The 16,643-nt window shown below is 40.2% G+C and overlaps 1 protein-coding gene across 2 annotated transcripts in view; it reads right to left on the reverse strand.

The window, feature by feature from the left end:
* Positions 1 to 16,643, reverse strand: part of LOC310737051 (solute carrier family 23 member 2) — a 63,424-nt gene that overhangs the window by 13,398 nt on the left and 33,383 nt on the right. For both annotated transcript variants that reach the window (XM_083561208.1, XM_083561209.1), the window contains exons 3-7: positions 14,736 to 14,893; positions 14,466 to 14,637; positions 13,106 to 13,287; positions 8,174 to 8,291; positions 6,333 to 6,489 (exon numbers count right to left, since the gene is read on the reverse strand). In XM_083561208.1, coding sequence (XP_083417334.1) covers positions 6,333 to 6,489; positions 8,174 to 8,291; positions 13,106 to 13,287; positions 14,466 to 14,637; positions 14,736 to 14,893 — 787 coding nt within the window. The remainder of the gene's footprint in view (positions 1 to 6,332; positions 6,490 to 8,173; positions 8,292 to 13,105; positions 13,288 to 14,465; positions 14,638 to 14,735; positions 14,894 to 16,643) is intronic.

Genomic DNA, 16,643 nt, shown 5'->3' on the forward strand with positions numbered 1-16,643 from the left:
GCTGGGGTCAGAGCTCAGAGCGCAGGGTCAGGAATGATACAGCGCCCCTGGAGCACAAAGGGTTAAGGGCCTTGTTCAAGGGCCCAAGAGTGGCAGCTTGTTGAGGATGAAGATTAAAATAATTTTTCAAATGTGTGTACTGTATAGAAAAAACCTTTTGAACTGTCCCCCATCTAGGGTCGGGAAAGCAAACCTGACCGTGCTGTCAAGGTGGGAGGGGCTTATTCTCTTTCCCCTGTCAATCCCACAATTCTATTAATCTGGGTATGTGAAAGAGGGCAAACACATAGCACTTTTCTCTGAGTGCAATACATAGCCCTGTGATGGTTTCGTTGGTTTTAAGGTATCTCAGATGAAATGTGTGTTGATCTGTTTGGTGGTTGAAAATTTCCCGATGACTTACTCAGGGTATAAACGTCCTGGTTGTGATTGCCTGATGCGGATCGCTACACTCTGCTCATGTACCACACGTTTTCATGCGTCTTTTATAACAATTAACACCCTTAGATCCACCATTTTTCCCCTTCGGCATCAATAAAGAAAGAATCTGTAACTATACAGCTGCAGAAAAGGGTTTAAAACCCTGTCAGCTACTGAGCAACTGGTTAAACTGGGTCCTGTGCCAAGATATACAGACAGTGTCACTGAAAGAATAGTGCCATAATGCGTGTTTATCTCAGCATGCTGCCAAGAACAGATGAAAAGAGAGCAATTCTCCATTCACAGTTTAGACATTAATTCACAACTGCATGTCAATAACGAGTGCAGCACCTGTGTGAGAACTTTAGAGTATTCTAGGTCAAAAAGCTGTTTGCCGCCTGCAGCTCAGCATTTAACACTAAAATTCCCTCCAAACTCATGACCTGGGACCTGAGACAGACCACTGCTGCACCTTTCCACCCAGGTGGCCCTGATCTCCTATTTGGAGAAGATTAAATGCCTGGAGAACTCTTGAATGTTGGGAAGACAAAAGACTGTGGACTTCAAGGTTGTGAAGTTTTCAGCAGGAAGCAGAAAACTGCTACAAACCATGTGTGAAAACTAGGAGCCTTACTGGAGAGATTGAACAGTTTTTAAAACCTTGGTGTGGTTCATGCAGAATCTGTAATGGCCCTACAACATCATCGCGGTGGTGATGTGTGGTCTGGTCTGCAGGCATCTGTTCCACCACACGCGTGAGAGATTTTAAAGTTCACCGCTAGGCACTGAGGAACTTTTACGCCTGCAACATTCTGAGCATTCATCACCAAATCAAAGAAAGTGGAGTGGAGTGAGAAATGGTGTGAGGAGTGGAGAGGAGTGGATTGGAGAGAAGTGGAGTGGATTCATGCAAGGAGAGGAGTGAGAAGTGGAGTAAGGAGTGGAGAGAAGTGGAGATGATTGAAGTGGAGTGAAGAGGAGTGGAGTGAGGAGTGGAGAGGAGTGAGGAGTGAAGAGGAGAGGAATAGATAGGAGTAGAGTGCAGATAAGTCAAGTCAAGTCAAGTTTATTTGTATAGCGCTTTTCACAACAGACATTGTCTCAAAGCAGCTTTACAGAAAACAACAGTGAAGGTGAAGGTGTACGTTTGTCCCTGATGAGCCGTGGCGACAGTGGCAAGGAAAAACTCCCTTAGATGATATGAGGAAGAAACCTTGAGAGGAACCAGACTCAAAGGGGAACCCATCCTCATATGGGTGACATCAAGAGTTTGATCATAAATCTAAGTGAAGATAAGTGAAGAGGAGTTAAGTAGAGTCGAGTGAAGAGGAGCGAGAAATGGTGTGAGGAGTGGAGTGAGGAGTAAAGAGGAGTGGAGTGGAGTTTAGTTGAGTGGAGAGGAGAGGAGTGGAGAGGAGTGAGAAGAGGAGTGGAGAGGAGTGGAGTGGAGTGTGATGGAGTGGAGTGGAGTGGAGTTGAGTGGAGAGGAGTGGAGTGGAGAGGAGTAAGAAGTGGAGTGCAGAGGAGTGGAGTTGAGAGTAATGGAGTGGAGTGGAATGGAGTGGAGTGGAATGGAGAGAAGTCGAGTCGAGAGGAGTGGAGTAAAGAAGAGTGGAGAGAAGTGGAGTGGAGTGGAGTGGGGTGGAGAGTAGTGGAGTGGAGTGGTGTGGACAGAATCGAGTCGAGAGGAGTGGAGTGGAGTGTATAGGAGTGGAGTGGAGAGGAGTGAAGTGGAGTGGAGAGGAGCGAGGAGTGGAGTGGAGAGGAGTGAGAAATGGTGTGAGGAGTGAAGTGGAGTGGAGTGAAGAGAAGTGGCATGAGAAGTGGTCTGTAGAGTGGTGTGGACAGAATCGAGTCGAGAGGAGTGGAGTGGAGTGAATAGGAGTGGAGTGGAGAGGAGTGAAGAGGAGCGGAGAGGAGTGAGGAGAGGAGTGGAGAGGAGTGAAAAATAGGGTGAGGAGTGAAGTGGAGTGGAGTAAAGAGAAGTGGAGTTAGGACAGAGAATATTCTGAATAACACTATGGTCCATTGCGTGTCCTGTCGACTCGGCTATTTATTATTTATAGGCAGATAGTAGTGATTTGTGATCTTCCACCCGTGAGGATAACACAAGCACACACTCCCTGGCCTGCTTTACAGATCCTTGGAGTGTAGCTTTAAGTTCTTGTTATAATTAAGATTTATTTTCTGGCTGGAAAGCGAGACTTGTTCAACGTGTTCCAGACGTGTTCAATGTGCAGGTTTCATGAATGCTGTTCAGCCTGAACACCAAACCCTTAGCCAGATTGGCGGTTCTCAATGAGATATCTGAGGAACTGAGTGTTACAGATATATATAAAGTATTCAAACCCGCTTACAAATAAGCAGGAAATGTTCTCAGGATGACACTATGGGCCTTTTCAAGCGAAAAACATTTTCCTACGAACAGTCTGATACGGATATCCTGAAATGTAAAATAAACCTGGGGAGTTTTCTGAGGCTTTCTCCAAAATAAATAAATAAATAAATAGTCATTATGAAAAAAATGAGTGGTGGCTCCAGCGGTTAAGGCGCTGGGTAACCAATCGGAAGGTCGGGGGTTCAAGCCCCGGTATCGCCAAGCTGCCACTCTTGGGCCCTTGAGCAAGGCCCTTAACCCTCTATGCTCCAAGGGACCCTTACGAAAAAAATAAACCAAGGACCGTGACGTCAGAGCGACGTGGGGCCGCCTTCCCGTGGGCTCACCACCTGCAGGAGGGACCGTAAGGGACGGTGCTGTGAGGATTGGGAAGCAGTCGAAGGCAGGGGCCTTGACAGCCCGATCCCTGGACACGGAGAAGTGTCTGGGGAATCTGCTTAGACTGCTGCCCCCGCGACCCAAATTACAGATAAGCGGGAGAAGATGAAATGATGAAAAAAAAAAAATTTTACATTTACAGTCACCTGAACACATTTAGCTCTAGGAAATATGTATAATATTCCAATACATTTAACAGGAAGTTCTCCGAAGCTACATTTCCTGAAGCTCATAATCGAGATCTTTGATAGTCACCGTGGATCCTTTCAACCGTGCATTTTAACCAGACGCAGTTAAAATCTCTTGTTACCACAGAATTTGTGATCCATCAATGTTTGCAAGAGCAGTTTTGAGTGCTTCAGGAGCTCTTGCAAACATTGAATCTGGAACTCCCTGTACTGTACTGGATTCATTTTGGTTTGTGTTTATTATAAATATTCAGTAGGGGCACCAATAACTTTGCCCCTCAGGACTTTGAGAGAGCACACTAATATTTATGAGAATACATAATTTAATTGTAATGATTTTTATTCTATAAAAAGTAAATCATTTTATTAACTGCATGAGTTTGGAGCATTCATTTGATACAATAGATTTTTTTTATTATTATTATTTTGAAGTATTCGCTGAAAAAGTTGCAATAAAATCATTTTCTTTTCCAGACAGAGTACAAAGACATGTTGATGTGGGTGAGATGAGGAGGCCTGGGGTGCCGGTCCAATTCATTACGCTCAAAAGGGTTTAGGTCAGAACTTCATAGAAGGAGATCTTCCACTTCCACCCATGGAAAGCATATGTTCATCAAGCTGGTTTTGTGCACAGGAGCATTGTCATGCTGGAACATGGTTGGGTCTCTTAGGTCAAATGAAGTTAAAATGTCACGCTACAGTACGATTGTGGAAGTTTGAAAAGAACCACATATGGCCGGAAAATTCAGGTGTCCCACTACCTTTGTTCATACAGCTCTGTTTGTCACCTGTTACCCTGTGCTGCTAGTAAATTATCTTCTCAAGCATGAGTTTTATGTTTAAGTACTTCCTGCTGGTGGATTAGATGAAGAATGCTCAGAGCTCCGGAATTGTAGAAGCGAAGATGGTTCTGTTTATGGTTCTGGTGAAGATCTCAGTGTTGGATCAAGCTTTACTCATATGGATTGCTTAATCTCACACAGAGAACATATTATCTCACTATAGGGAACTACTGTCAGTCCTCAGGGTTCCATCCTGGGATCTGCACATTTGTCCACACGTATGCATTTCTAAACCAATTCAATTTTTACACTGATGACGTGCAGATTTTTTTTATGGTGGAAAACTGCCTCCCTAAATATTAAGGACGATTAGGACGTCAGGACGATGGTTCTCAGATGATGGTTTGTTATGGTTTTGTAATTCACAGGATGTTTTTATTATAAAATCACTACAAATGATTTTGTAGAGTTTTGTTGAGCTCTAGGATTTTTTTTTTTTTCATTTTTGTATTTTTTATTGTAAGTTGATATTTCATGCTTTTATTTTCTCCCGGTTGGATTACCATAATGCCTCATGTGTTCACATCAGTGAAGTCATCTGTCACACATCTGCAACTCGTTTGAAAAGCTGCAGCTCAGTTGTAATTACAAACGAACAGGGATCATGTTACGCCGGTTCCAGTTTCCTTTTGCTGGCTTCCACTTTCACGCAGGATAAATGATTTTTATATTTGTTTTTAATAAACCACGTTGCAAAAGTGTTTCACGCTCGTACAGCGACAAGATCTTTAAGGTCCATTGCACGGCTACTGCTGACTGTTTCTCCATCTCAGCTAGAGCAGGACGCTCATGTTTCATCTGTTACCATTTTTAAAATCAAAGCTTAAATGAGAACGTTTAACTCTATATTATATGCTGTACAATATGTGTGTATGATTTGTGTGCTCAGTAAAGATCCAAAATATGAGACTTTTCTTTTATTGGAAATAAACTGAAGATTTTAGAAATCAGAAGTAACAGAATGTAGCTAAATGAGTGTGTTGCTTATAAACAACTGGAATCATAGTAACATCCAGTTCCAGTTCCATACAGAGTGATAAAGCAATGATCACTTCCTAATGCCCCTACTGAGCTCTAGGAAAGAATTTTGCATTGAGCTTTAGTTACAGTTACTTTAATAAATGCCTTGAGGCAAGAGATGAATTTGACGAACCGAGAAAGAAAATGTTGAGAATGAGAAATGAGAAATATGATGAGAAAAAAAGACACCAAGATTTAACACCAACAGCTTAATTACTAGTAGAGATGCAGCACAAAATCCCACAATAAAGTTTTCCAGTCTTATGCGGTTCATTCCCAAACTGTTAACACAAAGTTGAAGGCACACAATTTTACACAATGTCTTTGGATGTTCCAGTTCCATCCTGTTTTAGAATGACGATGCCCTTGTGCACAAAGCCAGCTCCATGAAGATCTGCTTCACATGGGATAGAGTGGAAGATCTCGAGCTATAAACTGTAATGAATGTGAACACTGATTGAACCCCAGGCCTCCTCACCTCACCTTCATCAGTACCTTACTTTACTAACAGCCTTGTGGCTAAATGAATCTGAACAATTCTCATAAAATCTGGAGGAACATCATCTCGGAAAAGTGGAGCTTATTCCAACATTAAATGTAGACTAAATGTGGAATGAATCTGCCTCAGCTGGAGTTAGTTGCTTCCTTAAACAGGAGTAACACTAACAACAGGCTACATTATTAGTAGAGATGCAGGCCAGATGTTTGCACCTCACTCTTTTATTCTATCCTTCTTTTTCCCATTTTACCACTTTTGCCAGTTGCTTTTAACCATGCTCTATAAATAACATTATGATACATTTACATGTCCAAGTGACTTTAAGATGCTGTATATCCACCTCCTGATATTTTTACAGAACATAGTTGGCATTCTGATTTACTTTGATCATGACCCATGAAATATAGATTTTATTTTGTTTATTAGCCCTGGGATTATATCACATGGATGTAATTTTATTCTCATATGAGATGACTTTTAATAGTATGAATTCAAATAAATGAGAATTTCACTGGTATTGTGGAAAAAAAATATTGGTGCATCCAGTAACCCAGAAGGTATCATTACAGCATCGCTAAGGCACCAACCTGGATAAGGCATGAAGAACCACTCAGCACTGCTAACTGCATCGATGTTGATGTCTGTCCGGGCCTGGTATCCATACTGGTGCGGCGAATTGGGTAGGACTTCGGAGTATGTCAGGAGAAAGCACACCAGCCAAGCTCCAGCCATCCCGAACAACACCTGCCAAGGAGGAGAGGAAACGTTCCTCAGCTTTTCCTCAGAACCAAGAGGAATGCTGAAGGAACTAACAGGAGAAGTAGAAATTGTGAAAAAATGTGACAATGACACTGTGGCATTTTAAATTTGGACTTCAGTCAGTATCTGTCATATCCATGCCCATGCCTTTCTGTTTTATTATGTATATATATTTTATACATAGTATATTTTTTTTATCTTTTATTTTATATTTTATAATTATACTTTTGTTTATACTTAAAAATTTTTAGATTTGATTTCTATTTACATGCACATTCTTCCTTATTGGACAGTTGTTAAAAGCTTTTCACTACATGCTTTTCACTCTGTATGAATGTATATGTGACTAATAACATTTGATTTTACATTCAGCAAACATCTTATCAAATTAGATGTCTCTGTTTTGGAGTTTCGGAGTTTCAATCAAAGCTAAAAAAAAACCTTGAGGGTGATTTTTGACCCAAATGTACCGTTTTTCTCGCATGTTCAGAGTTTACTACTGTATACAGTGTAATCTCAGAAACATTGCGAGACTTATCTTTTTTTTTGGGTTGCTGAAAAAATTATAAATTCTTTAGTTTTTTCACGCATCGATTGCTGTAATGCTTTGCTTGTTGGGGTTTCGAAATCTACGTTAAACAAATGACAGGTTGTCCAAAATTCTGCTGCTAGGATTCTGCGTGACGAGGTCTGGTGAGCAGATTTCTGCAGTTTTGGTGTCATTGCATTTGCTCCCTGTCAGATACCGGATTGTTTTAAAATGTATAATGCTGGCCTACTGTATGAGGCCCTACATGGTACAGCACCTTATTATTTGACAGAGATTTTAACTGTCTACACTTCAAGACGAGATCGTCGTTCCTCTGATTCCCGTCTTTTGGTTGTTCCTCCTAGATGTTTACGCTCTATGGATTTTTGGGCTTTTTTCCCTCACATGCACCAAAGCTGTAAAATTCTCTTTTTATGTGATCTTTTTATTTTGTGATGTATTCTGTGATGTTTATATACTTATTTAATTTATTTCTCTTTTTTTCTTATGTTTTCTCATTACTATTATTTATTTATTATTCTTATTTTTTTTCTTCCATGCTTGGAAAGCGCTTTGACATGTTAGGCGCTGTATGAAATAAAGATTATTTTTATATTATTATTATCTTTAACCCCTTGAGGAAAGCAGCAAATTGACATTGGTGGGATTTGAACTCAAAACCTATTGTTTAGAAGTCTAACATCATAACTGTTGAAATACCGTTTCCATGACATATATATGAACGCAAACCGTGGTTCAAATTTATGGCACTCGTAGAACCTTGAACCTTGCAGAGTTGCAGGATAAACTTCTTAACAGGTTTCTCTGTGGTTTGTCAGAAATCTGTGACCTTTTTGTAATACTGACAGACTGAGCTTTAAAAGAGAAATTCCGTTTTATCTCTCATTAAACTCGTTTTACATTTCTTCTGACAAATGACACACAAAACTTCCTCCATTCTTTTTGTGCGCCAAACTGAAACTAATGAGATTAGAAATGACAATAAGCTGACGTTGTCAGATGAAAAGGTCCAGCAGAAAACGCTTTATTTTTAACTGCTGGGTTTCTTTTCTTTCTAAGAAAACCAGCTGGAACTCACACCAACAGCTAAACAAAAAAAACAAAACAAATTAAACTTACCGAGAACAGGCTAAAGAGCGGATAATGAAACACTATCCATTTCTTGTCCCTGTAGGCAATAAGAGGGACTTTGATCTTGCTGAGATACTGGGAGAAGAGAAGGATGAGAAACACAGTCCTGCAAATACAAAAGAGACTTCAGGAAAAAAAAAACATTCTTATAATTTTTTATTTTCTTCCCGGAAAAGTCTGATTAGTCAGAAGGTGTGGATTAATGATCCCTAACCGCAGCTCTGACAAGTAAATAAATAACCAGGAAATAAATATTCATTTATAATTTCAATATATACTGATTTGCTATGCAGATCAGATGTTGGATTTGGTGTAACTGCTGCTAGAACCTTAACTTTTGCCTCTTCTTGAGTTCACTTGAGTTCACAGTTGCCTAAACTGCTACCTTTTGATTGAACTTCCAGTTATATGTGTTATTTTCCCTTCACCTGAACTCAAACCCATTCCAGCATGACAAAGCCCCTGTGCACAAAGTCAGATCCATGAAGACATGCTTTACATGGGTTGGAGTGGAAGATCTCCTGCTACAGAGCTCTGACCTCAAATATTTCACACAAATGCCTCCAGCTTTGTGGTTACTGTTTGGGGAAGAAGCACAAATAGCTGGAAAAATATCTTTATACAGTGGGTACGGAAAGTATTCAGACCCCCTTAAATTTTTCACTCTTTGTTATATTGCAGCCATTTGCTAAAATCATTCAAGTTCATTTCTTTTCCTCATGAATGTACACATAGCACCCCATACTGACAGAAAAACACAGAATTGTTGACATTGTTGCAGATTTATTAAAAAAGAAAAACTGAAATATCACATGGTCCTAATTATTCAGACCCTTTGCTCAGTATTTAGTAGAAGCACCCTTTTGCTCTAATACAGCCAGGAGTCTTTTTGGGAAAGATGCAACAAGTTTTTCACAACTGGATTTGGGGATCCTCTGCTATTCCTCCTTGTAGATCCTCTCCAGTTCTGTCAGGTTGGATAGTAAACGTTGGTGGACAGCCATTTTTAGGTCTCTCCAGAGATGCTCAATTAGGTTTAAGTCAGGGCTCTGGCTGGGCCATTCAAGAACAGTCACGGAGTTGTTGTGAAGCCACTCCTTCGTTATTTTAGCTGTGTGCTTAGGGTCATTGTCTTGTTGGAAGGTAAACCTTCGGCCCAGTCTGGGGTCCAGAGCACTCTGGAGAAGGTTTTCGTCCAGGATATCCCTGTACTTGGCCGCATTCATCTTTCCCTCGATTGCAACCAGTCGTCGTGTGCCTGCAGCTGAAATACACCCCCACAGCATGATGCTGCCACCACCATGCTTCACTGTTGGGACTGTATTGGACAGGTGATGAGCAGTGCCTGGTTTTCTCCACACATACCGCTTAGAATTAAGGCCAAAAAGTTCTATTTTGGTCTCATCAGACCAGAGAATCTTATTTCTCTGTTTTTTAGCAAACTCCATGCGGGCTTTCATGTGTCTTGCACTGAGGAGAGGCTTCCGTCAGGCCACTCTGCCATAAAGCCCCGACTGGTGGAGGGCTGCAGTGATGGTTGACTTTCTACAACTTTCTCACATCTCCCGACTGCATCTCTGGAGCTCAGCCACAGTGATCTTTGGGTTCTTCTTTACCTCTCTCACCAAGGCTCTTCTCCCCCGATAGCTCAGTTTGGCCGGACGGCCAGCTCTAGGAAGGGTTCTGGTCGTCCCAAACGTCTTCCATTTAAGGATTATGGAGGCCACTGTGCTCTTAGGAACCTTAGGTGCAGCAGAAATTTTTTTGGAACCTTGGCCAGATCTGTGCCTTGCCACAATTCTGTCTCTGAGCTCTTTAGGCAGTTCCTTTGTCCTCATGATTCTCATTTGCTCTGACATGCATTGTGATCTGGAAGGTCTTATATAGACCGGTGTGTGGCTTTCCTAATCAAGTCCAATCAGTTTAATCAAACACAACTGGACTCAAATGAAGGTGTAGAACCATCTCAAGGATGATAAGAAGAAATGTATAGCAGCTGAGTTAAATATACGAGTGTCACAGTAAAGGGTCTGAATACTTAGGACCATGTGATATTTCAGTTTTTCTTTTTTAATAAATCTGCAACAATGTCAACAATTCTGTGTTTTTCTGTCAGTATGGGGTTCTATGTGTACATTCATGAGGAAAAGAAATGAACTTAAATGATTTTAGCAAATGGCTGCAATATAACAAAGAGTGAAAAATTTAAGGGGGTCTGAATACTTTCCGTACCCACTGTATATATATATATATAAGTAACTACACTACTCAGATGGTTTGGGGTAAAGCCAGGCCAGTAACACCTCCAGAAAATGCTGACTTTGCCTTAGGAAATAGCAACTCATATATATATATATATATATATATATATATCCAGTGGAACCTCAATACTTGCGACCTTTATAGTTGGCGGCTTTTCATTTGGAACCAGACTGAGAGTAACTCGTGAAAAACTTTATTCATTTAAAGAAGTAAATAAAACATTTATGACAAGTAATTAATTTTTTTTGTAGAGTTTACAGTAGAGTACATGTACAATTCCCCATCAAAGCATTAAAGGGAGAGAGTCAAAACCTCGCCATTTTTTGTTGGGTCATAGAACGTAACCCCTGCGAGAATTGAGGTTGCACTGTGTATACTGTGTGTATATATATATATATATATATATATATATATATATATATATATATATATATATATATATATATATACACACACACACACACACACACACACACACACACACACACACACACACACACATATACACGGTACAGTTACGGTACTGTAAATTGCTTCGCTTTGATAAATTATGTATACAAACTCATACTGATCATTCTTTGAAGCTCGTGGGTAGGCTAGGCCATGTCTCGACTTACAATATATGAACTACCCATGCTATTAAATTATTAAAATCAATTATATTTTTAATGCTAAATGAAATCTGCTCCAGGCTATGGACTAAATGTAAGGCATTTGGAATGTGGATTGATGACTCAACAATGTGAGTACAAAGTCCACACGGTCCATAAAGAGGAAAAGGTCTTTTTCTCTTTAGCCCCTCCCTTATGCTAAGTGCACTCAGCTAAGCAATGCGCTGTAATATTGAAACATGCATTGAGCATAATGAATGGACTTTACTGATTGGCCTCAGGCTACGAGTCTACAGCGGGGACAAACAAACTCGCATGCACATCCACTCAGACAAAGGCGTGTGCACACAAAGGCGTACACTGCGATACGCATACACACAGAGGCACCTGGAGTGGAGGGCTAATGGGCTGGTAAATGGAGATGCGTAGCCTGCCGCTCAGTGAATGCTGCGCTCTGTGTTACACCTGGCAGACTTTTAAATGTTCTTTTATAGGTCATTAATGAAACAGGACAGACTGGAAAGCCAATCCTGATCTTTAGTAAACAATGCTGAACTGATAGTACTTTCTTATAAGCTGCTGTCACTAGTATATAATGCTGTGGTGTTTGACAGATTTATGAATATCAGGTCATTAGCAGTGGTGCTGTTGGTTTAAACTGCTTCAAAGTCTCAGGTTAACATCAAGGAAATAACTAAAGGCTTCAAATGTCTTTTTCTTCAACCTTTTTACTCAAAAATCTTCTTTTTTAACATGTAATTACTTCCTCAAAATTGGTTAATGGCTGCGTGATCTCCTGCGTCACCTTGAGCTGATTGCCATGTCAATCATTTGCATCAGTATAAGTTAATAGGTCTAGATTTCACTTAAAACTACAGTTAACTCATGCTTAGAAATTGATTTTAGACTACATTTAACTCAAGCTGAGCCAGAAATCTAAGCTAGAATAACTCCAACTAAGGCAGAGGTTTGAGACAGAAATCTCTTCAAGCTTAGACAGAAATCTGAGGCAACAGTTACCTCATTCTGAGGCAGGCATTTTAGACCACATTTAAGTCAACCTGAGGCAGAAATTTGAGACAGCAATCTCCTCATGACAAAGCAGAAATCTGAGACAGTTAACTCAAGCTAAACCCAAAAAATTGAGGCAACAGTTAACTCCTGCTGAGACATTTTAGACTACATGTAACTCAAGCTGAGCCAGAATCTAACTCAAACTAAGGCAGAAGTTTGAGACAATGATTAACTCAAGCTGATGCAGAAATTTGAGTCAGAAATCTCCTCAAGCTGAGGCAGAAATCTAAGGAAACAGTTAACTCCTGCTAAGCAGGCATTTGAGACAGAAATCTCATCAAGCTAATGGCGGAAATCTGAGGCAACAGTTAACTCAAGCTGAGGCAGAAATTTGAGACTAAACCACACAAATGCTGTGGCAGAAACAAAGTTTAAATGTTGGATTTAACTTGAGTTAACTGTGTCTCAGATTTCTGCCTTAGATTTAATTAACTGTAGTATTTTCTGTTTTAGCATGAGTTTGGATCTGTCTGGGTTTCTGCCTCATTTGGAGGAGCTTTCTGTCTCAAATGCCTGTCTCAGCATGAGTTAACTGTTGTCTCAAATTTCTGGTTTAGCATGAGTTAAGGGTGCCTCAGATTTCTGCCTCATTTGTCTTTAATTTCTGTCTTAGCATGAGTTTGGTTCTGTCTCAAATTTGTGCCTCAGCTTGAGGTAACTGTTTTCTTAAATTCCTACCTCAGCTTGAGGATCTTTTTGTATTACATTTTGGTCTTAGCTTGAGTTAATCATTGTTTAAACCTTCTACCTTAGCTAGATTTAGATTCTTGCTCAGATTTCTGGCTCAATTTGATATTCTTTGTCTTGAATATCTGCCTCAGATTGATCTAAATGTCACTAATTTCTGTTTTAAATGGCCATGGTTACTTTCTTGGAGAGTATACAGTACTGCATTCACTTCTTATGAGTAAACTTCTTCCTCAAACCTCCTGCCCTAACCTTACCTAGTGTCTCACACTACAAGCTGACTCACATAGCTGAAATGCCCCAGTGTGATCCTGACTTCTTCCCAGCTTCGATGAAGAGCGACAGACCAATCAGATTAATGGTTGGAGCGATAGACAGTGGTCCGATGAACTTCAACACAAATCCCACCATCCCTGAGAGTCCGAGCACAACCTGAAGAAGCGATGCCACCAGGATGGCTCCCTGGATCTGGGAAAGGGGCATTCATTAAACACAAGCACTTTTTCTTACACCAATGATGGAAGGTTCTCAATCTCAGTGTAGTTTGGTTTATATTACAAGCCAAAAGCTTGGTCAAACTTGTGAGGTAGCTCAAGAGAAAGTTTCCTCTCAGTATGGATTCTAAACCAACTAAACATATGTATATTTCATTTCTGTTGCATGGTTCACTGATCTCACAAAGAATTCCTCAGCTCTCTCTCACTCTGAATGGGTGTGTGTAGGTCTCATTGGGTGTGTCCCCTCATGCCATGAGAGTGCCTTTGGGGTAAATCTGTAGTTCCACCTGTAGTATTATTCCAAAGTCGCATCCTTTGTACCTCTCCTGCATTGTGACTGCGATGTGTGCGGTATTCTAGCACTTAACTCGAAACCGTATGTTATTTGTGGTTCCCTCTGTTCTTCCTACAAACAGTTTCCACTTGTTTCTTGTTTACTGGTGGAAAGTTACTGTCACTATCAGCTCTTCACCTGTAAGTCATTTCGAATGAGACAAACAAGGGCCCTAGAGAGGGGGAAGTGAGGATGTTACACCGCCCCCTAGTGGAGCAAGTACAAGGCATAGTTTGCAAACCCTGTTTCTCAATATCATCGTCTTACTATTAGTCATTAACCATTGGTTTCTGTTACAAAAAATATATGAATATTTAGAAATATTGATGGATGTGTTAAAGAACCACTTCAGTACTCACTAAAATAGAAAACTCACTTTTCCAACCTTCTTTAGTTATTCACATATCAACGTGTAAATATCTATTAATTTACTCACTTACATGCTTAATTGTATAACGTATGCAGGTATTTATTTACATAAAAATCGTTACTGTATTTATTTAATAAATTACTCATTCACTCATTCAATTGCTTTGTTTTTTGATTGACATTTGTTTAATTACATGCTTAATTAATTATTTATTTGGTGTAAATGCAAATTTCCACCCACATGTTTGCATGGGTGGAAAATATCCGCAAATATTTTTCTGTTTCCGAGAAAAACCACGATATGAATCACCAGGTTAGATCGTATCACTGTCTAGAAAATAGGAGCATGTAAACAAAGTTGTTAACACGCCACGATGATGCAAGTAATCAAAAAACAAAAAAAAAAATGTTTGGACTCCTGGGTTGAAAGCATGCCGAATGTGTACCTCTCGTATGCGCATTTTCCACACTTCCTCAGGGTCTGTATGGGAAACAGACGCCACTGTGGTATTAAAGTCAGGGGTCACGCTCCCCTTCGGGCATTTCCACTTGGGCAGTGCCAGGATAGCCAGCGTTGGTGTGACGAAAGTGAACGTTCCTCCTTGCAAGATCGGCAATCTAGACAAACATGATGATTTAGAATTTGTGTATAATATACCTTGTGTACATTAAATACCAAGGAGATCATGGGAAGCATGTGGAAGTAAATGAGCAACCTGGTCCCAATGGTGGTCTGAAGCATGGTGCAAATTCCTGATACGAAGAAAATGGTGGAGACCAGCTGGCTCTTGGCCGCGTTGTTGTCCTTAATGCACAACGGCTCTGCGAGGATTAAAGGGATGGCCAGGATCCCACCGAAAGCCAGTATGTAATGCTTAAATAGAAGACAGGGGAAACACTAATCAGCTTATGCAGACATTTGTTGAATAAGGCTCTGAGGAATTTTTCACTGACATCAAATTCTCACACCCTTTTATTCGTAATCTCCCTGTACACCTTTTAGTCGAGGAGTATGACCTCTCTCATCCTGCCTAACAGAACCTCCTCACACTTCACATGTAGGAGCAGATCTCATATGTATTCCTCTCTCAATACAATCTGAGCTGAGCTTCATGAAGTTCTGGCTCGGGGGTCTGTTTCCCTCAGAATCAGGAAATAAAGATGGAGAAGAGCATCTCATCTGCATCTACATACTGGAGCTAAGAAAGAAAGTAGAGCAAACCAACCTTTCTTTGACAATTGGGGCAAAAAACAATATTAAATACTGTAGGAATTTGTTTTTAGAGGGTTATGTTACAGAAAATAGTCATTTCAGGCTGCCAAACATTCGGCAACAACTGTGACATCATCTCAAACATTCCATAGTACGGGGATGTGAAAAAAATCAAGCTGCATCACTTGAGGTCACATGACTTTTACTGGAATGATGCTTTACTTCCATTTTTTTGTTGCTCTGATTGACATGAGAAAATGTGTTACCATGGCAACACCACTTAAGATATGATCCGATTCTTTGGCGGATTGAGATAGATCATGCAAGCCAAACCTGGGGAACGTGATGGACTCTTCTTGGTACATTTACATTCACAGCAACTTATCCAGAGCGACACAGATCTCATTCATACACTGAGAAGTAAAGAGGTTAAGGGCCTTGCTCAGGGGCCCAGCCGTGGCAACTCGGTGGTGCTGGGATTTAAACTTATGCCCTTTACAAACAAACAAAAAAGAGGAGAAGTGAAAAAGGAATAAAAAAAAGGAGGAGGAAGAAGAGGGAAAGGAGAATACAAATGAAGAAGTAAAAGAAAAAGAATAAGAAGAGAGAAAAGAGAAGAATGAAGAGTAGGATGAATATGAAGAAGTTGGAATATGAAGAAAAAAAGATGAAGAAGAAGAAGAAGAAGAGCATAATGAAAAGAATTTGAAGTCAAAAAAGAAGAGGAGGATGACTAAGAAGGAAAGGAAGAAAATGACATTGAGGAAGAAAAAGAATAGGAGGAGGAGAAGGCAGGGGAGGGAGGAAAAACCTAAGAAAAGAAAGATGAAATAGAAAATGAGGATCAATAAAAAGAAAAACAAACGTATGAAGGATGAAGGAAAAGGAGATGTAGAAGAGGAAGAAGTAGTGGTATAGAAGAATGAAAAATAACAGGAGACTAAAGAAAAAAGAGGATGATAAGAAAGAAGAAGAAGAAAAGGCTGAAGAAGAGGAAGAAAAAGAGGAGGTCATGGAGGCAGAGGTTGTGGGGGTGGGGGTGGGGCGTGTAATAGGGTGAAATGTTCTCTCTGAGCTAGCATACTTTAAACAGATGTTTAATTTCAGCCATGAACTAATATTGTGTTTCCCTGGTAGCCTTCAGACAAACATTCATCTGGGCAGAAGACATCTCCTCTACAATGAAGAGTCAATAAAGTTTTGCTAAAACAACTTCATGTGCTTCGATTTGCACCGACTTTGCACTCTAAACCAAAACTTAAACCAAAACAAATGATTCGAGTTGAACATCTTAGCAGAGCCATGATGGATCTCTGCCAGAGAACCCATGTTAAGAATGTTCTGGAACAAACTTCGTCTGTGTTTTATTAGCATGAGTGTAACCAGATATTTAATTAGCATACAAAAAGCT

This window comes from Silurus aristotelis (assembly GCF_946808225.1).
Source record: "Silurus aristotelis genome assembly, chromosome: 14".
NCBI lineage: Eukaryota > Metazoa > Chordata > Actinopteri > Siluriformes > Siluridae > Silurus > Silurus aristotelis.